We start from the raw sequence: 26,164 nt of genomic DNA on the forward strand, positions 1-26,164 counted from the left end.
AACCTATTGAATCTTGGCTGGACCGCACCTGTGATACTGTGTAGACAATCTTTGTTTCCCTATTCTGGAAAGCATACCAAGGTGTGGGGGGAGGCAGTGGTATTGTCGCTGGGTTAGTAATCCAGACACCCAGGGTAATGCTCTGGGGACCCAAGTTCGAACCCCACCACGGCAGAAGTTTAAATTCAATAAAAATCTGGAATTAAAGTAATGATGACCATGAAACCATTGTTGATTGTTGTTTTAAAAAAAAACCCCCATCTAGTCCTTTAGAAAAGGAAATCTGCCACCCTTGCCCGGTCTGGCCTACAGAGCCACAGCAACGTGGTTGACGCTTAAAATGCTCTCAGGGATGGGTAATAAATGCTGGTCCAGCCAGCGACACCTGCATCCCATGAATGAATTTACCTGGCAGGGGTGAAAGCATGACCAAGCAGGGGACGTGGCCAGCCCATCGCATTGGCGGGGGGGGGGGGGTGCTAATGCCTGTGGTGGTGGTTTGCCCAGGCTAGAGTAAAGGATCAGGATAGCCAGAGGTTAAGCTGAGGCTTCACCTGGGCAATGTTTCTAAGCCACCTCGGCCTTCTGGCTAAGATAAAGCGTTAGATCCAGCCCAGGAGGGGGCGCAATGCCTCATGCTGTCAGCTTGGATCTCGTTTGTCTCTCACTTGGGGACCATGAATTGGATCCAATTTGAATTTGATTTTTTTTCTTTGGATGGAATAAAAAATTTTTAAAACTGATACCAGAACCAATGCGTCACAATTTACCAGGAAAGACTAAACTGGCTGTGGCTCTGTTTTCATCGTGGAAGAGAGAAGGCTGATAGGTGACCTGATAGAGACCTTTAACATCATGAAGGGACTTGATTGGTTGGGGAAAAGCAAAGCGAGGGGCCATAAATGTGTGATAGTAACTAATAAATTCTATAGGAGATTCAGGAGAAGCTTTTTTACCCAGAGAGTGGCAAGAATGTGGAACTCTCTGGCAAATGGGGAGGTTGAGACAAATGTCATCGATGGTTTTGAGGGGAGGCCTGGTCAGGACAGAGAAAAAGAAACACAATGTTATGCTGTTGAGGGTTAGATGAAGAGGGGGAAAAGAGGCTCATGTGGAACATAATGCCAGGGTCACGGGCTGTCTCTATGCTGTAAATTCAGTCTCAGTCTCAGAATAGGGGGAGGTGATGGCCTCGTGGCATTATCGCTAGACTATTAATCCAGCAACTCAGCTAATGTTCTGGGGACCCGGGTTTGAATCCCGCCACGGCAGGTGGTGGAATTTGAATTCAATAAAAAATATCTGGAATTAAGAATCTACTGATGACCGTGAAACCATTGTCGTGAAAACCCATCTGGTTCACCAATGTCCTTTAGGGAAGGAAATCTGCCGTCCTTACCTGGTCTGGCCTACATGTGACTCCAGAGCCACAGCAATGTGGTTGACTTTCAACTGCCCTCCAAGGCCTACTCGGGATGGACAATAAATGCTGGCCCAGCCGGCGACGCCCACGTCCCACGAATGAATAAAAAAATGAATCATTCTTTGCTTGTCATTCAGACGGACTGGGAACTTTGGGTCCTGGAGGACGCAGCTCGAGCAGAATTCCCTGTGACTGAGAACAGTGAAGATACCATGCCAGTCGGTATTGGAATTGACGTCACCAGTCAGCAGCCAGTCACCATAGGTGAGACTTTCACTCTAAATTTCTAAAGTAAAGCTTATTTATTAGTGTAGTAGGTAGGCTTACATTAACACTGCAATGAAGTTACTGTGAAAATCCCCGAGTCGCCATCCGCACCCCTGTTTGGGTACACTGAGGGAGAATTTAGCACGGCCAATGCATCTAACCAGCACTTCTTTCAGACTGTGGGAGGAAACTGGAGCACCCGGAGGAAACCCACGCAGACACGGGGAGAACGTGCAGACTCTGCACAAACAGTGACCCGAGCCGGGAATCGAACCCAGGTCCCTGGCGCTGTGAGGCAGCAGTGCTTGGCGCTGTGAAGCAGCAGTGCTAACCACTGTGCTATCATACTGCCCCGAATCTTCTGAATCAATGTTTGGGATAACTTATCCATGCGTGATTATCTGTCGTTAACCCCACCTGCGGGGGGGGGGACATCTCTGCATCCTTTCTGAACAGACCATGGGACCTTTTACCTCCAACCCGAGTGGGTTAAACAACTGGATCAAATATCATGCCACCCCCATGTGGCATGGGGGTGTGAAAAAATTGTATTTGTTAGGAAATAAATGTTACAACGATTTTCACATGGGGGTGGCACAGTGGTTAGCACTGCTGCCTCACAGCGCCAGAGACCCGGGTTCGATTCCCGGCTTAGGTCATTGTCAGTGTGGAGTTTGCACATTCTCCCCGTGTCTGCATGGGTTTCCTCCGGGTGCTTCAGTTTCCTCCCACAGTCTGAAAGACGTGCTGGTTAGGTCCATTTGCTGTGCTAAATTCTTCCTCAGTGCACCCGAACATTCCCTGCAGTCTGGCGACTAGGGGATTTTCACAGTAACTTCATTGCAGTGTTAATGTAAGCCTACTTGTGACTAATAAATGAACTTTTATCATCTTTTTTGTTGCAGTGCCTCAACTCCCCCCGCCTCCCGTAACTTCCTGTAAATTCAGGCCTCTTGAGCATCCCAATTCTAATTGTTCCCCCTTTGGTGGTCAGGCCTTCAGCTATCAAGGCCCGAAGCTCTGGAATTCACTCCATATACTCCTCTTTGTGTCTTGAAGATGCTTTTTAAAACAACCTGATTGACTAGATTTATAGCTAGCAGCCCTCACACTGCCATTGAAAGGCCTGGTGTCTAATTTTGCTTTGTAAGGCTGCTGTGAAGTGGATTGGGATGTTTTAATATGTTAAGATGTGGAGCTGCAGCGCTCCGAAAGCTCGTGCTACCAAATAAACCTGTTGGACTTTAACCTGGTGTTGTGAGACTAGTTAATATGTTAAAGCCATGATATAAATACAAGCTGTCGTATGTAAAGGGCAATGAGTTAAACATGATTAGATTTAACACACTTTGACCATTGGGGAGGAAATCCCTATCTTCACTGCAGGAAAAGCACACACAAGCGGCAGATCCTCTTGTCATGCATATTTGATGATATGACCATGGCACCAGTATACAGTCAATACAGAATGCAGTCAACATAGAATTGAACCAACTCTTTGCTTCAATTCAATGTGTGTATGTTTTTATAAATCATCCTGAAACAAATTTTGTTTGTTTTCGTGCAGGTCCTGAGAAGGTCTACCCTCCTTGTCCTATCTTGATGTTGCTGTCAACAGATGGACTTCTTTGTCCATTCTATATGCTCAACTCGATACCTGCGATGAAGGCAGTAACGCACGCTCCGCAGTGCCCAAATATTCATGGGGAGAGAGAGCCCAGATCAGGTATCGGCTACACCTGCACACAGCAGAGGAAATACGTAGGATGGTAGCATTCGAAAAGCAGAAAAGGACTATTTGGCCTGTTTTCAGCTGTGCTGACTCCATGCAAGAACTGTTCACTTCGTTGTATTCCCTTTTAAAAGCTGTAATTAATATTGTTTCCACCTCTTGAGTTTAACCCCCACTCCGGATATTTGTTCCCATAACGTAAGCCACCATTCCCAGTGCATTATCGAGGGAGTGAGGCGTGTCTGGACTACATGAAGGGACAGTCTAAGCAAATTCATTCTAATCTTCGAATTCGAAGAAGGCTTGAGAAAGAACTTGATGGTTTTATGGAGAAAGAGGGCAGGGAGTGAGACTGATTCCTTCGCTCTTTCGAAGAGCCATCGCATGCAAAATGGGCAAAATGGCCTCTCTCTCTTGTGGCAATACTGTGCCTTTAAGAAATGTATTTGTGTCATGTTTCTTATGCAGGATTTGTGTTCGCCATTTGTTTTATTATCGGTGCTGCTTTGTCTGTACCCAGCAGCCCCCTTGTTACTGCAGCAGCATAATTGATCTTAATTGATGTTTGTTTTAATCTGGACTAATACAGGATTGTTATTTTAGTATTTTCCCCTGGGGGTTTTTCAGAGGGGCTTGATTCGGGTATTGACAAGAAAAGTCATGTGACTGGGTGGGGCTAGGCTTGCCGAGAAACGCGGTTCAATTGCTGCTTGGGAGCTGTCGCGGGAAGAAACAGCTCTCTATCTTTCTCTTTCTGGAAATTAGAGACTGGGATTTGCTAGAAAATAGGTCCCTTTCTCTGCGATTCTGCTGCTTGAAGGTAGATCTTTCTCTGCATGGGAGTCAGAAGGCAGGTGTCTTTCTGTATCTGTTCAGATGGATTAAAAGGCTAGACATCTCGCATCCACTTCAGCATATCTGTTTTTGGTGTCAATTGGTTCTGAAGAAGGATGTATGACTCTGGGGATATTGCTTAAATTGGAACTATAGAGGTATATAGCTGACATACTTTGTCGTGTTTAAGTATTGCAATTGGTAAAAGTTATGCTAATTCTTTGTTATTTTCTAATCTAATAAAAGTTTCCTAATGGGTCAATAGAATCACACCTGGAGTTAAACACCTTATGCTCACACTAAAGCCAAAATCAAATAAAGTTGGGGTCCAGGCTAACTGCATAATATATCTTGGGAGTTTCCGATCTGGTCCCTAACAAGCTGCTCCAGGATTCTATTAAACCCGTTGACCAACCAAACATATTTTGCATGTGCTCCTGTTGGAAGAATTTGGATGTTGTATTTGAACAGTGCTTGCTTGATTTAATATGAAGAAAGTAAGGAGGTGTGGGATAGAGGGAAATTTGGCTGATTGGATAAGTAACTGGCTATCTCATAGAAAGAAGTTTAACAACACCAGGTTAAAGTCCTTATAAAGACACAGACTCAATTTACATTGAACCCTGGGTTCATGTCACACTATTTGTAACTCCCACAGTTGCGTGGACCTGCAGAGTTTCACTGGCTGTCTTGTCTGGAGACAATACACATCTTTTTAGCCTGTCTTGATGCTCTCTCCACTCACATTGTTTTGTTTCTTAAAGACTTGATTAGTTGTAAGTATTCGCATTCCAACCATTATTCATGTAAATTGAGTCTGTGTCTTTATAAGCTCTGTTTGTGAACAGAATTCCCACTCACCTGAAGAAGGGGCTTAGAGCTCCGAAAGCTTGTGTGGCTTTTGCTACCAAATAAACCTGTTGGACTTTAACCTGGTGTTGTTAAACTTCTTACTGTGTTTACCCCAGTCCAACGCCGGCATCTCCACATCATATCTCATAGAAGACAGAGGGTGGTGGTGGATGGAAAATTTTCAGACTGGAGACCAGCGGTGTAGCACAAGGATCAGTGCGGGGTCCTCTGCTATTTGTGATTTTTATAAATGACTTGGTGGAAGGGGCTGAAGGGTGGATCAGTAAATTTGCAGATGACACCAAGATTGGTGGAGTAGTGGATGAGGTGGAGGGCTGTTGTAGGCTGCAAAGAGACATTGATAGGATGCAGAGCTGGGCCGAAAAATGGCAGATGGAGTTTAACCCTGATAAGTGCGAGGTGATTCATTTTGGTAGGACAAATTTGAATGCAGATTACAGGGTCAAAGGTAGGGTTCTGAGGAATGTGGAGGAGCAGAGAGATCTTGGGGTTCATATCCACAGATCTCTGAAGATTGCCACTCAAGTGGATAGAGCTGTGAAGAAGGCCTATAGTGTGTTAGCGTTTATTAGCAGGGGGATTGAGTTTAAGAGCCGTGGGGTTATGCTGCAACTGTACAGGACCTTGGTGAGACCACATTTGGAATATTGTGTGCAGTTCTGGTCACCTCACTATAAGAAGGATGTGGAAGCACTGGAAAGAGTGCAGAGGAGATTTACCAGGATGCTGCCTGGTTTGGAGGGTAGGTCTTATGAGGAAAAGTTGAGGGAGCGAAGGCTTTTCTCTTTAGAGCGGAGGAGGTTGAGAGGCGACTTAATAGAGGTTTATAAAATGATAAGGGGGATAGATAGAGTGGACTTTCAGAGACTATTTCCTCGGGTGGATGTAGCTGTTACCAGGGGGCATAACTATAAGGTTCGTGGTGGGAGATATAGGAGGGATGTCCGAGGTAGGTTCTTTACTCAGAGAGTGGTTGGGGTGTGGAATGGACTGCCTGCAGTGATAGTGGAGTCAGACACTTTAGGAACTTTCAAGCGGTTATTGGATAGGCACATGGAGCACACCAGGATGGTAGGGAGTGGGATAGCTTGATCTTGGTTTCGGACAAAGCTCGGCACAACATCGTGGGCCGAAGGGCCTGTTCTGTGCTGTACTGTTCTATGTTCTATGTTCTAATATAGTTTCTGCTTTTCCCAGGGAGCTTATCACTAATCCTTGGCCTTATCTTCCAGCTCAGGTATCGATACCCGCTCCCTCGGTGTTGGTGCCGTCACATGTTGCGACAGCGTCACCACAGGACTCCGCAGTCGTCGTTCATCCTCGTGCTTCATTCCGCCCAACTGTTTTGCCAGTGATCCTGCCCACTTTACCCCCATTTCCAAAGGAACCCCCTAAAGAGCTCCCACATCCCCAAGTGAGACTCGAGGTCTATGAGTCAGGTTCGTCGTCTGACAATAATGGTTTGCAAGGATTGAAGTTTGGTTTGACACATTCTTCCAAATTTGTGAGGTACGCCCTGTTTGATTTTATTCCCGTCAGCCTCATGCAGTTGCGTCAAACTTCAGAACGCAGAAACAGACATTTAGGCCAGCTGGTTCATGCTGGTGTGTAAGCGTGCGTGTGTTCGTGTGTCCCACCCCATCTCCCGCCTATCTGTGGAGAGAGAAACCATTAACGTTTGAGATTTGACGCCCTTTTGTCAGAATGATTCTTGTGCTGCCTGTATTTGCCCAACTTCCCCTTAAATGCAAGTCTGCTACTCACCTCAACCATCCCATGTGTTAACAAGTCCCACATTCCAGTTTAGCTGCGTGAAAAAAAATTCCCCTCAATTCCCGTATGGATTTATTAATCAACATGCCTCCCAGTAAGTGGAAACATCTCTGCATCTACCCTAACAAACCCCCTCATTGCTAAGACCGCTGTATGGTCATTCCACGGTGGCACAGCACTGCTGCCTCACAGCGCCAGGGCCCCGGGTTCGGTTCCCGGCTTAGGCCACTATCTGTGCGGAGTCTGCATGTTCTCCCCGTGTCTGCGTGGGTTTCCTCCGGGTGCTCCGATTTTCTCCCACAGTCTGAAAGGTGTGCTGGTTAGGGTGCATTGACTCGAACAGGCGCTGAACTGTGGCGACTAGGGGATTTTCACAGTAACTTAATTGCAGTGTTAATGTAAGCCTTACTTGTGACTTATAATAAAGTTAAATGTTTCCTTTTCTAGAGAAAAAAGCCAAGTGTCTGTTCAGTCTTTCCTGATGGTAATTTCTCCATTCTGGTCTCATCCTTGCAGTCCTATTTATTTTTGCACTTTCACCAGTATTGTGAAATTCTTTGTGACATGGACACCAGAACTGTGTGCAGAATCCTTGCTTGTATTGAATACTATCTTGTTGTGAAGTGAATGTGATTTTTTTTCAAACATCTGCATAAATGTACTTGAAGCACTTGCTCTGAATTAGCTGCTAAATCTGTGTTGTCCAACTGGCACGGTGGCACAGTGGTTGGCACGGTGGCACAGTGGCACAGTGGTTGGCACGGTGGCACAGTGGTTGGCACGGTGGCACAGTGGTTGGCACGGTGGCACAGTGGTTGGCACGGTGGTTGGCACGGTGGCACGGTGGTTGGCACGGTGGCACGGTGGTTGGCACGGTGGTTGGAACGGTGGCACGGTGGTTGGCACGGTGGTTGGCACGGTGGCACGGTGGTTGGCACGGTGGCACGGTGGTTGGCACGGTGGCACGGTGGTTGGCACGGTGGTTGGCACGGTGGCACGGTGGTTGGCACGGTGGTTGGCACGGTGGCACGGTGGTTGGCACGGTGGCACGGTGGTTGGCACGGTGGCACGGTGGTTGGCACGGTGGCACGGTGGTTGGCACGGTGGCACGGTGGTTGGCACGGTGGCACAGTGGTTGGCACGGTGGCACAGTGGTTGGCACGGTGGCACAGTGGTTGGCACGGTGGCACAGTGGTTGGCACGGTGGCACAGTGGTTGGCACGGTGGCACAGTGGTTGGCACGGTGGCACAGTGGTTGGCACGGTGGCACAGTGGTTGGCACGGTGGCACAGTGGTTGGCACGGTGGCACAGTGGTTGGCACGGTGGCACAGTGGTTGGCACGGTGGCACAGTGGTTGGCACGGTGGCACAGTGGTTGGCACGGTGGCACGGTGGTTGGCACGGTGGCACGGTGGTTGGCACGGTGGCACGGTGGTTGGCACGGTGGCACGGTGGTTGGCACGGTGGCACGGTGGTTGGCACGGTGGCACGGTGGTTGGCACGGTGGCACGGTGGTTGGCACGGTGGCACGGTGGTTGGCACGGTGGCACGGTGGCACGGTGGCACGGTGGCACGGTGGTTGGCACGGTGGCACGGTGGTTGGCACGGTGGCACGGTGGTTGGCACGGTGGCACGGTGGTTGGCACGGTGGCACGGTGGTTGGCACGGTGGCACGGTGGTTGGCACGGTGGCACGGTGGTTGGCACGGTGGCACGGTGGTTGGCACGGTGGCACGGTGGTTGGCACGGTGGCACGGTGGTTGGCACGGTGGCACGGTGGTTGGCACGGTGGCACGGTGGTTGGCACGGTGGCACGGTGGTTGGCACGGTGGCACGGTGGTTGGCACGGTGGCACGGTGGTTGGCACGGTGGCACGGTGGTTGGCACGGTGGCACGGTGGTTGGCACGGTGGCACGGTGGTTGGCACGGTGGCACGGTGGTTGGCACGGTGGCACGGTGGTTGGCACGGTGGCACGGTGGTTGGCACGGTGGCACGGTGGTTGGCACGGTGGCACGGTGGTTGGCACGGTGGCACGGTGGTTGGCACGGTGGCACGGTGGCACGGTGGCACGGTGGTTGGCACGGTGGCACGGTGGTTGGCACGGTGGCACGGTGGTTGGCACGGTGGCACGGTGGTTGGCACGGTGGCACGGTGGTTGGCACGGTGGCACGGTGGTTGGCACGGTGGCACGGTGGTTGGCACGGTGGCACGGTGGTTGGCACGGTGGCACGGTGGCACGGTGGCTGGCACGGTGGCACGGTGGCTGGCACGGTGGCACGGTGGCTGGCACGGTGGCACGGTGGCTGGCACGGTGGCACGGTGGCTGGCACCGCTGCCTCACAGCGCCAGGGACCCGGGTCCTATTCCAGCCTCTCCCCGTGTCTGTGTGGGTTTCCTCCGGGTGCTCCGGTTTCCTCCCACACTCCAAAGATGTGCAGGTTAGGTGGATTGATCATGTTAAATTGCCCCTTAGTGTCCAAAGATGTGTAGGTGAGATGGGTTGGACGTGTTAAATTGCCCCTTAGGCGACCAGGTGCAGGTGAGGTGGATTAGCCATGATCAATGTGCGGTGTTACGGGGATCGAGTGGGGGAGTGGGCTCTGAGTGTCGGTGCAGAATCGATGGGCAGAATGGCCTCCTGCACCGCAGGGATGCAATGGAAGGGTTGTAAAGATAAGCATTTAAATATGACTTCGCTGTATGTTAGAATCTGACACGCCACTCTAACATGGGAGCAGCTATGGGCCTTTCAACCCCTTGAGCCTCTTACACTATTGAATTAGATCATGGCTGATCTATACTCCATTTACACACTGACCTAAACCTGAATAATTGTAGCTATCAAAAAAACCATAGAGAACAGTTGTGAACATGTTGATAGCCGCTTCCCTTTTCCCACCCCAACCTGATCAGTTATTTGGGGCGGGGAGATTTCGACTGCCCTCTGTCCCATGTACTTCCTGACATCATCCCTGGCTGGATGAGCTCTCATTTTAAGCTCGTGTCTCTTGTTCTGGACTGCTTCATCAGAGGAAATAATTTCCTTCTTTCTATTAATCAGCTAAAAAGAAATCACTCGTTAATGTTCAGTATTTGCTGGTGATGTTCTTCGACTCAGGGTCCGGGACTTGGTTGACGTTGATGATTAAAGGCAGTGGCCTTTCAGCTTGACCTCTCACCCCCACCCCCACAACCAAGTGGTTCGCAGTTATTCCGGTTTTGGGTGATTAAATGGGTTGGTCAAAATTCCTAAAGGAGTGGGCCATGTGTGTTTGCACAACGTATGGCCTTGATGGGCTGAATGGTCTGTTTGGCTTCTGTACTTTGATCTTTGATGGTTCTGGTCACTAGTCTGGCCGTTTTGGATGATTTTTCATGCCGGCTGTTGTTCTGTTTTGCAGGTTCCTGGACTTGGGAACCACGTCGGTATCCAGTGACTCTGAATCCACTGCAGAGACAAGTCAGCAGGTTCACCACGGAGAAACCCACCACAGAGAAGCACACGGCACGCATGCAGGTTCTGCAACTCAAGACAGGATTTTATTAAAACCTGCTTTTAGATACTAAAAGTTGGAATATTAATTCTTCCCTGTGATATCCCTTTTCCTCCTTTCCCAAGCAATCACTGTTTCTGCCTCTGTCACACCGCTATCAGCATCGTCGGTCCCCCCGACGCGGCGACGCCACCCACCAGCACGGCACCCCCACCCCCCTGGCGCGGCCCTCCTGACGCAGCGCCCCTCCCCCCGGCATGGCGCCCCCCCCACTCGCCCCTGGCACGGTAGGGAGTATAGAAGAAAATTCAGAAAACTGCTTAATCTGTTAATTTTCTTTTTTTTTCTTCATGTAGCCATTACTCGAAGTTCATTGGGCTCTGCTGCTGTCTTGCCTGTTACTAAGACTTGCCCGACCCAGGTAAGAGTTTGGGTAACTCAGTCAGCATGATATATAATGGCTGTTTTTTGCAAATCACCTGATGAGCACATTGTGTAATGTGAAAAATACAGGTGATTTAAGCAAAGGGACAGGTGTTTCCTCCTGCTTTCCTTTGACCCACTCAACTGGCTGTTTCCAGAGCTGGGAGGAACCTTGGATTTCTCAGTGCTTCCAGTGTGGAGTGAGGTCCCACAGCAAACCAGCTCTTTGCCCGACGTTTGGGATTGAATCTGCCACTTCTGCAGAGGGAGAAACTGAGTAGACCAGGGGAAATAGGGGCGGCACAGTGGGTTAACACTGCTGCCTCACAGCGCCAGGGACCCAGGTTCAATTCCTGGCTTGGGTCACTGTCTGTGCAGACTCTGCACGTACTCCCCGCGTGGAAATCATAGAAACCCTACAGTGCAGAAGGAGGCCATTCGGCCCATCGAGTCTGCACCGACCACAATCCCACCCAGGCCCTACCCCGCATATTTTACCCACTAATCCCTCTAACCTACGCATCTCGGGACTCTAAGGGGCAATTTTTAACCTGGCCAATCAACCTAACCCGCACATCTTTGGACTGTGGGAGGAAACCGGAGCAAACCCACGCAGACACGAGGAGAATGTGCAAACTCCACACAGACAGTGACCCAAGCCGGGAATCGAACCCAGGACCCTGGAGCTGTGAAGCAGCAGTGCTAACCACTGTGCTACCGTGCCGTGGGTTTCCTCTGGGTGCTCCGGTTTCCTCCCACAGTCCGAAAGACGTGCTGGTTAGGTGCCATGCTAAATTCTCCAAACAGGCGCCAGAGTGTGGCGAATCGGGGATTTTCAAGTCACTTCATTGCACTGTTAATGTAAGCCTACTTGTGGCACGAATAAATACACTTTTAACTTTGAATATGGATTCTCCAGGTGTTTTCCCCTTTTCTATTTTTGTGAGTACTTTGCAGAATGTCAGTGAGTGGCGGGGGGGGGGTCGTTACAAGTCGCAAAGATTCAACACTTCCAGTTGTTAAATGGATCATAAGTCAGATGGTGCAGTTAGATTCTGGACACACATCCTCTACATGTCCTTGCTATAGAGGGAGTACAGCAAAGGTTTACCAGGCTGATTCCTGGGATGGCAGGTCTGTCATATGAGGAGAGACTAAGTCGGTTAGGATTATATTCACTGAAGTTTAGAAGAATGAGAGGGGCTCTCATGGAAACTTATAAAATTCTAACAGGATTAGACAGGGTAGATTCAGAAAGAATGTTCCAATGGTGGGGAGTCCAGAACGAGGGGTCATAGTCAGGATAGGTTTTTGGGACTGAGGTGTGGAGAAATGTCTTCACCCAGAGGGTGTGGAATGTGTGGAATTCACGACCACAAGATGTAGTTGAGTCTAAAACGTTGTATGATTTCAAGAAGAAATTGGATATAGCTCTTGGGGCTAAAGGGATCAAGGGATATGTGGGGAAAGGGGGGGGGGGATTAGGATATTGAATTTGATGATTAGCCATGATCTTAATGAATGGTGGAGCAGGCTCCAAGGGCCGAATGGCCTCCTCCTGCTTCTAGTTTCTATTACAGTTCTCTACCTCTTATCTACTGACCAATCCAGTGTCCCAGCAGTCCCTCTTTATATTCTCTTGTCATATTAAAGAGATAAGAGGGGCCACAGCTTCCGATGGGGGCACTGTAATAAGCAGAATGTCAAAGGAAACTTAACCACCAAAACCAAAATATCATTCCTGGCAATGACGATGCCCTGTGGTGTCCATCAGTCGTGGAAGGCCTGAAGGATACCGGCAGACGCCGTATACTCCCTCTCCGGGGCCACCTGGCTATTAGCGTAACCTCCGGTAGAGGGGCAAAAGTCACTCTTTATATGTGCTCAAGGCACTTAATTCTATTGATACCCTTCACCTGTTTATCTTCGCCCGTAACAACGGCTTTAAGATAACACTGACACCAGCTGATGGGTGTAAATATTTTGTGGTGGATGTTGGTACACATTGCATTGTCTTTTCTCCTCAGAGCTCTGCCACTTTGGAACTGTCCGTGTCTGATTTGGAGAAACAACTGCAGCAGTATCCAACCTTAGACCCTGTCATGGTGGGAATCATGGAGGAGGTGAGAGCGGAGAACGTGAAGCCTTTCCTTCAATGTTAATTCTTCAACGTCATCCACTTGCGCCCCCCCCCTGCTACTGAATTACCCCCGCGGTGCGATGCTCCCTCAGTATTATATTGGATTGTCAACTTGAGCCATGTGCCCATGTCCCTGGAGTTTGGTTTGAGCCCATAAAGTCTCGGAGATGTCATTCAGCCACTAAGCCATTGCACACACCTGACCCAGTTTGTGTCCTCCCCCCAGCTGTTCTCCCAGCGTTGTAAACTGTAATAGGTGACCAGAGGTTCCACTCAGCTGGACAGTGTAAGCCACTTGTCTGAGCAGGGTGGGTATAAAAGATCCCATGGAAGTATTTGAAGAGGAGCTGGGGAGCTTGCTGATACCCTGGCTAATATTCACCTCCTGAACCAACATTGTTGAAACCAATCAGCTGTTCATTATCGCATTTTGTGGGATCTTGTTTATGCAGATTGGCTGCCCTGTATTGCAGCAGCTGGAACAGCAACTGTTGGAACATCCCAGAGAGCTCGGGCTACACCGAGAGATCTTGGGCTGAGTGACCAAAAGCTTGATGCAAGAGAGATGGTTTCGAAGCAGCAGAGGAGCCTGGCTCGTGAATTCCAGAGCTTTAGGTGTACACAATACAATCCAACAGTGCAGAAGGAAGCCATTCGGCCCATCGAGTCTGCACCGACCATAATCCCTCCTATCCCAGTATCCCCACACATTTACCCTGCTAGATCCCCTGACACTAGGGGCAATTTAGCATGGCTTATCAACCTAACCCCCACACCTTTTGGAGTGTGGAGGAAACCAGAGCACCCGAAGGAAACCCACGCAGACACGGGGAGAACGTGCAGACTCCGCACAGACAGTGACCCGAATCGGGAATTGAACCCGGCTCCCTGGCGCTGTGAGGCAGCAGTGCTAACCACTTGTGCCACCGTTTAGGTAGCTGAAGGTTGGGAAATGTTCGGTATAATAGTGATGGTACTTCATCGGGTTGCCTTGAGTTGTTAGTTGTTAGTGCTGCTGCCTCAAAGCGTCAGGGACCCAGGTTCACTTCCAGCCTTGGGTCACTGTCTGTGTGGAGTTTGCACATTCTCCCCATGTCTGCGTGGGTGTCCTCTGGGTGCTCCGGTTTCCTCCCACATTCTGAAAGACTTACTGGTTAGGGTGTGTTGACTCGAACAGGCGCCGGACTGTGGCGACTAGGGGAATTTCACAGTAACTTCATTGCAGTGTTAATGTAAGCCTTATTGGTGACTAATAAATAAATCTCAAGGTTGTGGAAAGTTTAATCTTTATTATCAGTGTATTTGTTTGGGGAACGTTGCCTTTGGAACACTAACGCCAGGCGTTTTGCACAGATTGCTCTCTTTCAGAAGGAACTGGACGATTTGAAGGCTCGCACTGCACGCTCTAACTTTGAGGTGGGCAGTGCAAAGGAGATGTCCCACCTGCGCTACGATGCACAGTCGCTGCACACCTTCCTGTTGGAGGTCAAGGAGATAACGGAGGCAAGTGGAAAGTCATGGTCAGGGGGTAATTCTTCAGCAAAGGGGGAGCAGCCGGGTACTGAGGTCACGTCAGTTTGTGGTCGTGGGCAATCAGCGGGGAAGAGTCAACCCCATTATGTAATACATTGTCGTTTCTCCCCTCCCTCCCCCACCCACTGACCAAGCTCTCACCACTGGTGGACAACTGTCTGGGCAATTAGTAACTACGTTTCATCACCAGAGCAACAGACTTCTCTCCGTGTTTAAAGTCTGGTAGATATTGTGGCAAGTTCATTAAGGCCTTTATGCCTCATTAAAGTGTCGTTACCCCATAATTGCTTTGAACAAAAGCAAGATACTGTGCATATGCTGGAAATCTGAAATAAAAATGAAAGTACTGGAAACACTCGACAGGTCTGGTAACTGTTGAGATGAGAGAAACAGATTTATCACTCCAGGTAGGTGAGCTGTCATCAGAACAGTAAGAAGTCTCACAACACACTCACCTGATGAAAGAGCGGCACTCCGAATGCTCGTGATTCCAAATGAAGCTGTTGAACTTTAACCTGGTGTTGTGAGACTTCTTACTGTGCCCACCCCAGTCCAACGCCGGCATCTCCACATCATGACATCAGAACCACTTGGCATTCCCTCTCCACAGATGCTGCTAAGTGTTTCCAGCGTTTTTCTTAGTTCCTTGCACTCCAGTACTTGCTGTTTACTGGCTCTGATTGTTAACCTGTTAACCTGTAAGTGGAAAGGAGGGCGTGAACTCTGGAGCACAGGTTTCTTTGGAAAGGGTGGAAGCTGCCTGCCGCTCACTGTGCATAGACTGAACTGCTCAGTTTTAAACTTCGCAAACTGGCGCATCTCCTGTTTCCCCGTTCACTCCCTAACATGGAGATTGCTGCTAGAATCTCATAGAATGTACAGTACAGGAACAGGCCATTCTGCCCAACTGTTCTGTGCTAGGCATTTACTGTTCAGACCTGCCACCTCTTTTAGCATATTTTTCTATTCCCCTTTCTGTCCTACACTTGGCTAACTTCCTTTAGAAAGCTTTTCGCCTCAACCATTTCCTGCTATGGCGAGTTGCACATTTTGACCAGCCTGAGTAAAGACATTGCTCCCTATTTCTGACACGGTGGCACAGTGGTTAGCACGGCTGCCTCACAGCGCCAGGGACCCGGGTTCGATTCCTTGCTCGGGTCACTGTCTGTGTGGAGTTTGCACATTCTCCCCGTGTCTGTGTGGGTTTCCTCCGGGTGCTCCGGTTTCCTCCCACAGTCCAAAGATGTGGAGGGTTATGTGATTGGCCGTGCTAAATTGCCCCTTAGTGTCAGGGGTACTAGCAGGCTAAATAGATTGAGTTAAGGGGGTAGGGCCTGGGTGGGATTGTGGTTGGCGTGGACCCGATGGGCCAAATGGCCTCCTTCTGCACTGTAGGGGTTCTATGATTCCCGATGAGATTTAACTTGTATTTTCTCCTGCCTGTGGAAATATTCCCTTCGTGCCTACTCTGTCAAGCTTACTCATAATTTTCAAGGTGTCCAATTTTTAAGTCTCCTCTGAGCCCTCTCTTCTGCAGCAAGAAACGTCACCGGCCTGTCCACTCTTTCCCGATCGCTGTAATCTCTCCGATCTGCTGCTGTCCCTGAAAACCTTCATCGCGCTCCCTGCTGCAGAGCGGCGCCCAGAACTGAGCGAAGTTCAGTCTGAGCCACGTGCAAGGCAGTAAAATCTGGGTGGGCAGAGACTTCGGTCTTGCCCATGGATTGGGGGCAAGAGGCTAGTTTGAGGGAGGACCAGGTCAGTTGGTCCCGGATTCTGGTTTCAGGACTGACCTGCACTCAACTCCACGTACGAGATCCTCCCTCAGATTGGCCGGTATGGAAGAGTAATTCTATTCTCCCCTCGCTGCCTATTTTCTCTTCTGTTACTGAGGCAAATTATCGAGAAGTATCATTAGAGGACACTTGGATGTAAAGCTGTCTGTTCGTGGGAAGAATTCTCTTGGTTGGCAATGGCTTTTATGTTTGATTATATTTTTGCTTCCTTTTTTTCCCATCCCATCCAATTAGACACTGCATGAAGAGATCGGTGTTCTGAAAACTGTGATGCTGGAAGGATTTGCCGCTGTGGAAGATGCAACAACACATAACGAACGAAGCATTGACAAGAATTATCTTCAGCTGCTGCGTAGAAAACCCCTTGACCCAAAGAGCGAAGCACAACTCAAGGTACGTCGCTGGCTTGTGCGGATGGCTTCAGAAAAGCCGTCCTGCACTGAACCCCTCGGGAGGCAGATCTCACCGACGCTTTACCCAGGTTCAACTGGTAACTATTGGAGTCCTTCACCATTAATCAGGCAAATTGAATATGAACTGGGAAAGGAATGTAGCAAGTTGACTAAAGACCAGATGGGAGTTTTTTTTTTAAGCAGTCCAGAGAAGGTTCACTGGGTTGATCTCGGGTATGGAGGGATTTTATGAGGAGAGGTTGAGTCGGTTGGGCCTGCATTCAATGGCGTTTAGAAGAATGTGAGGCGACTTTATTGTGACCCATAAGGTTCACAAGGAGCTTGACAGGGTAGATGCTGAGAGGTTGTTTCCCCTCGTGGGAGAGTCTGGGACCAGAGGGCACAATTTCAGAGTAAGGGGATCGCCCATTTAAAACAGAGATGAGGAATTTCTTCTCCGAGGGGAATGAATCTGTGCAATTCTTTACTGCAGAGGGCTGTAGAGGCTGGGTCATTAAATATGTTCAAGGCTGAGATAGACAGATTTTTACTCAGTGAGGGAATCGAGGGTTCTGGGGATAACTCAGGGAAGTGGAGTTGAGAATTGAGTCCAAAGATGTGCGGGTTAGGTTGATTGGCCAGGTTAAAAAAAAATTGCCCCTTACAATCCTGAGATGTGTAGGTTAGAGGGATTAGCGGGTAAATATGTGGGGGTAGGGCCTGGGTGGGATTGTGGTCGGTGCAGACTCGATGGGTCGAATGGCCTCCTCCTGCCCTGTAGGGTTTCTCTGATAAGATCTATGATCTATGAATTATCAGTCATGATCTCGTTGAATGGCAGAGCAGATTCGATGGGTCAATCGCCGACCTCTGCTCCCACATCTTATGGTCGAATGGTTTTATAACAAGTTGTGAATTGGAATGCACTGCCTGAAAGATTCAATAGCAATATCCATAAGGGAACTGGAAATTACATCGAATTATTTCATGTTCGCAGCGGAGAAACAGGCCAGTTCTGCTGGTTATGCTCCGCTTGAGTCTCCTCTTATCCTTCCTTATCCAACGCAATCTGTCTGTCTATCTTTTTCTCCCTCGTGTGTTTAACTACCTTTCTTGTTCGATACATCTACACTGTTTGCCTCCACCACATTCTCATCGCTCTCCGGATAAAGAATTTCTCTGGAATCCCTATTTGATTTCTTGGTAACGACCTGATATCGAGACGAAGGGTGATCCAGACTCGAAACATTGGCTCTCTCTCCACAGATGCTGTCAGACCTGCTGAGATCTTGTTTCAGATTCCAGCATCCGCCGTATTTTGCTTTTATCTTCTTGTAGCTTGTTGCTGACCTCAGGATTGACTGTTCCGCCCAATTTGGTGTCATCTGCAAATTTAGAATGTGTTTTTTATTTCCAAGTCCGAATTGTTAATGGAAATTGTAAGCGATGTTGTCCAAACACAGTTCCCTGTGGGACACATTCTCATTTTCTGCCGCTGTAAACAGCGACCCTTTTATCTCTGCTTTCTATCTTGTAGCGAGCTCACTATGTACTCTGCTAGTTGTTCCCCAACTCTGCACTCTCCAACCTTACTCATTAGTCTATTATGCCTCACTTATTGCAGCCCTTTTGGAAATAACAATATCTACTTCACTGTCCTTGTAGACCATAAGACTTGGGAGCGGAAGTGGCACGGTAGCACAGTGGTTAGCACTGCTGCTTCACAGCTCCAGGGTCCCGGGTTCGATTCCCGGCTCGGGTCACTGTCTGTGTGGAATTTGCACATTCTCCTCGTGTCTGCGTGGGTTTCCTCCGGGTGCTCCGGTTTCCTCCCACAGTCCAAAGATGTGCGGGTTAGGTTGATTGGCCGTGCTAAAAATTGCCCCTTAGAGTCCTGGGATGCGTGGATTAGTGGGTAAAATATGTGGGGGTAGGGCCTGGGTGGGATTGTGGTCGGTGCAGACTCGATGGGCCGAATGGCCTCTTTCTGCACTGTAGGGTTTCTATGATTTCTATGATTTGGCCCATTGAGTCTGCCCCGCCGTTCAGTGAGATCATGACCGACTTGTTTTGATAATTCTCAACTCCACTTTCCCGCCTTATCCCCATAACCCTCGATTCCCTTACTGATTAAAAATCTGTCTTATCTCAGCCTTGAACTTAATTAACAACCCAGCCCCTGCAGCTCTCTGCAGTTAAGAATTCCACAGATACAGTCCCCTCTGAGAGAAGAGGTTCCTCCACCTCTCTGTCTGCTCATCTGTGCTGACTGTTGTACTTTTGGTTTCTAGGTGTTTTTCTATGTTCTCCATCAGTAGGTATTCCGTTATGTTTCGAGCTGACTGCTCGATAGTTCCCTGGATATGTTCAGCCTTCCTTCTAAAATATCCATGTCACATTATCTATTCAGTAAGAAGTTTAACAACACCAGGTTAAAGTCCAACAGGTTTATTTGGTAGCAAAAGCCACAGTGTGGCTTTTGCTACCAAATAAACCTGTTGGACTTTAACCTGGTGTTGTTAAACTTCTTACTGTGTTTACCCCAGTCCAACGCCGGCATCTCCACATCACATTATCTATTCAGCAGCCCTCCGACACTGTACCCTTTTCTAATAAATTATTAAACTTGCACAATCGTGATTCTGCTATCTCTTTCCTAGATTCTTTTAAAATGTGCGAATATGATCTCTCGAGACACTGGGCTTTACCCTCATTGAACTTGGTTAGTTTATTTAAGGCTTTTATTGATTTGTTTTTTCTGTGTGGGTATATGAACTTGGAAAGGAAAAGCGTTACAGGTGAAAGAGTCTGGGAGTGGACAATTTGGAAAGCTCACCAAGAGACAGTGCAGGCATGAAGGGCCAAATAGCCGCCTCCTGGGTTACATCTTCTCTTTCAAATCTCTCAATAAATGTATCCCCGATTGTTCTGGTCAGTATATCCACCCTGGACTCAAACATTGTCTCCAGAGCGCAGGCTCATGAGTAGTTTGTCCACCTGCAGAACAGCAGCAGGGTCCTTACTGGAACTGAAGACTCGATTTGCAATTTCCCTCTGAGACTCTTGCTTCAGTTCCCAGCACCAGGGCCAGTTACGCTGACAGGATGAGCTGCAGTGGGGTGGGGAGGAGGCTCTTGTCGAAACAGACCTGGTCTGGACAACTGGGGTCCTTCTTGAAAGGGAATCCAACTGAATTCCGATTCTTAAGCTGCTTTGGTGAGGTGTGAACTGGTGGTCTCGAAATTGTTAACCCAGCAACGTAGTCCCGGGATGCATAGGTTAGAGGGGTTAGTGGGTAAATATGTAGGGATATGTGGATAGGGCCTGGGTGGGATTGTGGTTGGTGCAGACTCGATGGGCCGAATGGCCTCTTCCTGCACTGTAGGATTCTGTGTAACCAGTACACTGCTGTAACCAGGCTGTGTTTTGATCCTGTCAATTCTATCACCAAGGTCGTGCAGATTTTTCCCTGTGGGGGATATAATATTGATGGTTAGGCGGCACAGTGGTTAGTACTGCTGCCTCACAGCACCAGGGACCTGAGTTCAATTCTGGTCTCAGCTCATTGTCTGTGTGGAGTTTGCACGTTCTCCCCGTGTCTGCGTGGGTTTCCTCCAGGGACTCTAGTTTCTTCCCACAGTCCAAAGATGTGCGGGTTACGTTGATTGGCCATGCTAAATTGACCCTGGTGTCAGGGGGATTAGCAAGGTAAATACCTGGGGTTACGGGAATAGGGCCTGGGTGGGATTGTGGTCGGTGCAGACTTGATGGGCTGAATGGCCTCCTTCTGTACTGTAGGGATTCTCTGAATGAATTATTGGCACTTGTAGCCAGGTAACAATTATTGGCATCGACAAGAGCCCCTGCCACCAACTCTGTGCAGACTGGATTTGGGCTCCTCATTCTCACTCCACCTTCCAAAAGAGGGGTGTTCTTGCAGGAAAGGAGAGAGAAAAGTTTGGAAATATCTGTGCAGAGAGGAACAGAGTTAGTGTTTCAGGTTGATGACCTTCATCCAAACTGGGAAAAGTTAGGCATGTGATGAGTTTTAAGCAGGTGAAATGTGAGGGAGCGGAAAAAGAACAAATGGTGGAAGTGGGGGTGGGGGACATTATTTGACCGAAGAGTTGGTGGTGCAGGGACGAAGGGAACTGTAATGGGACAAGTAAAGAAACAAATGAAGTGTCCGGAAGAGGTGTGAATGGCAGGATAATGGGACAGTGCCATCCGAAAGGAAGACAGCAGAAAAACAGATAAAGACCAAAACACGCGAGGGCAAGACGAACGGCCTGAGATTGTGGTCTGAAATTGTTGAGCTCTGTGTTGAGTCTTGAAGGCAGCAAAATGCCTTCTTGAAAGATGAGATACTGTTCCTTGAGCTTGTGTTGGAGTGCTGCAGGAGGATAAGGGGTGGCACGGTAGCACAGTGGTGAGCACTGCTGCTTCACAGCTCCAGGGACCTGGGTTCGATTCCCGGCTTGGGTCACTGCCTGTGTGGAGTTTGCACATTCTCCTCGTGTCTGCGTGGGTTTCCTCCGGGTGCTCCAGTTTCCTCCCACAGTCCATAGATGTGTGGGTTAGGTTGATTGGCCATGCTAAAAAATTGCCCTTAGTGTCATGAGATGCGTAGGTTAGAGGATTAGTGGGTAAATATGTAGGGATATGGGGGTAGGGCCTGGGTGGGATTGTAGTCAGTGCAGACTCGATGGGCCGAATGGCCTCTTTCTGTGCTGTAGGGATTCTAAGATTCTAAGACAGAGATCCGTATGAGAGCAAGATAGGAGATTACAATTGTTCCAGCAAGGTTATAATAAGATCCTAGAGGGTTATATTAGGGTCTGGACACATTGGAAAGTGAGTAAATAATGCATAGAATATGCAGCATGGGAACAAAACATCCAACCCAATTGATGTATGTTCCACACAAACTTCCCCTCCAACCCCCACCACCCCCACTCTTTGTTTAACTATATTCGCATGTCCTTCTGTTCCTTTCTCCCTCATGTACTTAACTAGCTTTCCCTTAAATTAATCTGCGCTATTTGTCTCAAGTATTCCTTGTAGAGAGTCCCACATTCTCTCTGGTCTCTGGGTAAAAGGAATTTCTTCTGAACACTCTGTTGGATTTATCAGTGCCGATCGTATATTCATCACCTGTGGTTTTCACCTCCCCAACAATTGGAAACATCTTCTCAGTGATGACCCTATCAAACCCTTTCATTATTGTTCAGACTCCTATCAGGTCACCCCCTTCCGTTTCCTAAAGAAAGGAGGCCCAGCATGGTCAGTCTTTCTTGTTGGATATTACCTGAGGATCGTCCTTGCAAATCCCTTTTTGCACCTTTGGCAGTGCCTCCATATTCTTTTCATAATCCCATAAGATGTTGGAGCAGAAGGCCATTCGACCCATTGAGCCTGAGCCACCATTCAATGCGAGCATGACTGATCTCTAATGATGATCCTCTATGTTCCCACCTTATCCCCATAACCCTCGATTCCCTTATTGATTAAAAATCTGTCTATCTCAGCCTTGAACATACTTAACCCAACCCCTACGGCCCTCTGAGGTAAAAGGAATCTCACAGATCCAAGAGAGAAGAAATTCCTCCTCATCTCTGTCTTAAATGGATGACCCGCTTACTCTGAGATGATGCCCTCTGGTCCCAGACTCGCCCACAAGGGGAAACAACCTCTCAGCATCTCCCCTGTCGAGCCCTCTGAGAATCCTGTATGTCTCAATAATGTCGCATCTCATTCTTCTAAACTCCAATGAGTACAGGCCCAACCTACTCAACCTCTCCTCATGAAATCCCTCCAGACCCGGGATCAACCGAGTGAACCTTCTCTGGACTGCCTCCAATGCCAGTTATCTTTCCTTGGAAAAGGGGGCTAAAACTGTTCACGGTAATATGGAGACAAGAACGGTGCACAATACTAAAACAAAGGTTCGATACAAGGTTAGCATAACTCTGCTTTGCAATTCTGTCTCTCCAGAAATGAACCCCAATGCTTTGTTTGCCTTTCTTAGGGCCTTATTAATCTACCAACTTAGTAATGTAGAATCGCACATGTCTGTGCCAGCTCGTGCAGTTTAGTCTCTTGCCTGGGTTTATCCTCATAACCACACAAATGAGCCCTCTTCACGTGTGACCCATTTGCCTTTTCCTGTGGTGTTTGATTCCACCACACTGTCATGTAGTGCCTTCCATATCTTCAGTTAGTGTGAAAACATTTCTCCTCAGTTCCCCTCTAATTCTTTTGTCAGTTATTTTAACTGTGATCTCTGATTACTGACCCATTTACCAGAGGAAATGTCTTCTCCAAACTTGCTCTTGCTCATAAATTTGAATAACTTGATTAAATCTCCCCTTACTTGCTCGAAGGAGAACAGTCCTGGCTTCTCCAATCTATCTACATAATTGAACTGCTACCCGGTATCCTGAAAAACTACTCCTGTGGCCTGTCGGGCCCTTTGCATCCTTCCTAAACTATGGGGAGGGCCCCGTAACATGTCAAAGTTGTGCAGTTTTCAGCTCTTTTACAGGGTGGCACAGTGGTTAGCACTGCTGCCTCACAGCGCCAGGGACCCGGGTTCGATTCCCAGCTTGGGTCACTGTCTGTGTGAAGTTTGCATTTTCTCCCCGTGTCTGAGTGGATTTCCTCTGGATGCTCCGGTTTCCTCCCACAGCCTGAAAGACGTGCAGGTTAGGTGCATTGGCCATGCTAAATTCTCCCTCGGTGTACCCGAACAGGCGCCTGAGTGTGGAGATTTTCACAACTTCATTACAGTGCGAATCTATGTACACTCGTGACACCTGATAAATAAACTTATTTTTAACCTTTCCTGTTGTGCATTTTTTTTCAAGTGGAATCTTCTTTGCTTTGCAGGAAATTCGCCATCTGCACCAGTACGTGAAGTTTGCAGTGCAGGATGTAAATGATGTGTTGGATATGGAATGGGAGCAACACCAGGAAAAGAACAAGAAACACAAGTGAGTGGCTCTGAACGCAGAGCTTGGAAATGTGCTTTGGTCTTCACATGCGCTGTCAATCATAGGAACGTAAGAGCAGGAGTCGGCCACTCAGCCCTGTGAGCCCACCCCTCTATTCAGTAAGATCGCGGCTCATCTGGTTGTAATCTCCACTACGCTTTCCTGTCTTCCCCCTCTTTAACCCATGACCTCCTTGTCTATCAGAAATCTGTCGAACTCTGTTTTGGATACATTCAGTGAGCAACATGTCCAAGGTGTGGGTTCAGGTCTGCATGCCAGGGTCCCGAGCACAGAAGTTGAGGGAGTATTGTATTGTCAGAACTGTGATCTTTCCAATGAGATATTAAGCCAAGATTTTAACTACCTCCTAAGATGGATGTTGAATTTTCCCATGGTCTCCATTTTGAAGAACAGGATTGTTGTTTGTGGGAGCTTGCTGTGCACAAATTAACTGCTCATTTCCCCAGATTACAACTGTGACTGCACCAGTCCTTTATTCATTGTAATGTACTCGGCATCCCTGGAGTTCGTGGAAAGCACAATATTGAGACAAGAGCTCTCTTTACTTCAGAAGCGACCAATAGATTAGCCCCTGAGTTTCTGTTCTCTGACCCCTAAAGCCCTCATAGAAGAATCATAGAATCCCTACAGTGAAGAAGGAGGCCATTCGGCCCATCGAGTCGGCACCAACCACAATCCCACCCAAACCCTCTTCCCAGAACCCCACATATTCACCCTGCTAACCCCCCTGACACCAGGGTCAATTTAGCACGGCCAATCAACCTAACCCACACATCTTTGGACTGTGGGAAGAAACCGGAGCATCCGGAGGAAACCCATGCAGACACGGGGAGAACATGCAGACTCCACACAGGCAGTGACCCGAGGCCGGAATTGAACCCGGGTCCCTGGCGCTGTGAAGCAGCAGTGCTAACCACTGTGCCACCGTGCTGCCCCTGCCCGTCCACGAGTGCATTTTCCTTTTGATTTCAGTATTCTGAACTCCGGGAAGCTGAAGGATTGTAAATAACCCCTCCCTCATTGGCAGATCGAGACTAACATCTGAGAGTCTTTTAACCAATCACTGTGCGGCTTTTACCAGTCCTGCATATTTGATCCCAAACTAATTGGTGAAGTGTGAAACCAGACGCTAATCCATTTCGTCATGAGTTTATTTGCAGAATGAAGCATTAGATATTTCTTCCTATCCACTATCTGCTGTGTCCCAGCAATCTTTCTTTATAAAGGCTCCAGGTAATTATCTAAACAATGCCCTTCATCTGTGTGTCTTAACAACGGAACTAACATCTATCAGCGCTGCAGGCCAGTGAGGGCTGGCAGCGAGAAGAAAGGATTTGCTGCAAGTGTTGACTCCAACACGTTGACCCTGTGCATACCCACCCCCTGCAAGTATTGATACCATCAGATGTAACCCCCCCCCCACATCTTGGTAAATATTGACACCTATTTGGGACTCCAGTGATTACCACTGACTTGAGATCTATTTTCTGAAATAGTTTGTGCTGCACAATAGACGGAACGCTGTCACTGTACAACAGCAGATTGCTCTAAAGTCATCAACCAAGGTGGCGCAGCGTTAGCACTGCTGCCTCACAGCACCAGGGACCTGGGTTCGATTCCCGGCTTGGGTCACCGTCTGTGTGGAGTTTGGTGGATGGGCACTGCTAAATTGCCCCTTAGTTTCAGGGGGATTAGCAGGGTAAATGTATGGGGTTAAGGGGATGGGGCCTGGGTGGGATTGTGGTCAGTGCAGACTCGATGGGCCGAATGGCCTCCTTCTCTCCTGTAGGGATTCTATGATCAAATATAGAAATCTGTAATCTAACCATGACGATCCCTTGAAGTTCTGTTTTTGGTGCAGGTGCGCACTTGGCCATTGAAGGTTTCGATGCAGCTGCATAGAATGTATAGTCCAGAAACGGGTCAGTTGGACCATCAGGTCAATGTTAGGTGTTGACACTTCACATGAGCCGCCTTCCACCTTTTTCTAACCCTATCAATATATCCTGCAATTTCTTTCTCCCTTCTGTGTTTATCCGGCTTCCCTTTAAATGCCGCTGTGCCATTCATCTTAACTACTCCCTGCAGTAGCAGGTTTCCCATTCTCACCACCTGAATAAAGATATATCTCTTGAATTTCCTACTAGCTTTGTTCGAAATTCTATATTTGTGGTCCGTGGTTCTCGTCCCCCCAGCAGGTGGAAACATCACCCCTCCATCCACCCTATCAAACCCTTCTATAAGCCTCAAGGCCTCTTATCAGGTCACCATCAGTGAGACAGGCCTGCCTGTTCAGTCCTTCCTGCTGTTTATAATCTCTCCGTTCCAGCAATGTCCGTGTAAACCTTTTTGCACCTTTGCCAGTGTCCCAAATCCTTTGATGAGGAGGAATGTAGAACGGTACGCCACATGTGATCCATTCAAGGTTTGCTGCACAAGTGTGCGCTCCGGTGATAAGTTTCCACAATCTC

The 26,164-nt window shown here is 48.5% G+C and overlaps 1 protein-coding gene across 3 annotated transcripts in view; it reads left to right on the top strand.

Annotated features, from left to right (window-relative positions):
- Nucleotides 1–26,164, top strand: part of nup214 (nucleoporin 214) — a 211,644-nt gene that overhangs the window by 26,672 nt on the left and 158,808 nt on the right. For all 3 annotated transcript variants that reach the window (XM_078226236.1, XM_078226235.1, XM_078226237.1), the window contains exons 10-18: nt 1,561–1,687; nt 3,258–3,416; nt 6,362–6,638; nt 10,304–10,419; nt 10,753–10,817; nt 12,847–12,942; nt 14,313–14,462; nt 16,523–16,681; nt 23,569–23,672. In XM_078226236.1, coding sequence (XP_078082362.1) covers nt 1,561–1,687; nt 3,258–3,416; nt 6,362–6,638; nt 10,304–10,419; nt 10,753–10,817; nt 12,847–12,942; nt 14,313–14,462; nt 16,523–16,681; nt 23,569–23,672 — 1,253 coding nt within the window. The remainder of the gene's footprint in view (nt 1–1,560; nt 1,688–3,257; nt 3,417–6,361; nt 6,639–10,303; nt 10,420–10,752; nt 10,818–12,846; nt 12,943–14,312; nt 14,463–16,522; nt 16,682–23,568; nt 23,673–26,164) is intronic.

Source organism: Mustelus asterias, chromosome 13, assembly GCF_964213995.1.
Source record: "Mustelus asterias chromosome 13, sMusAst1.hap1.1, whole genome shotgun sequence".
Classification (NCBI taxonomy): domain Eukaryota; kingdom Metazoa; phylum Chordata; class Chondrichthyes; order Carcharhiniformes; family Triakidae; genus Mustelus; species Mustelus asterias.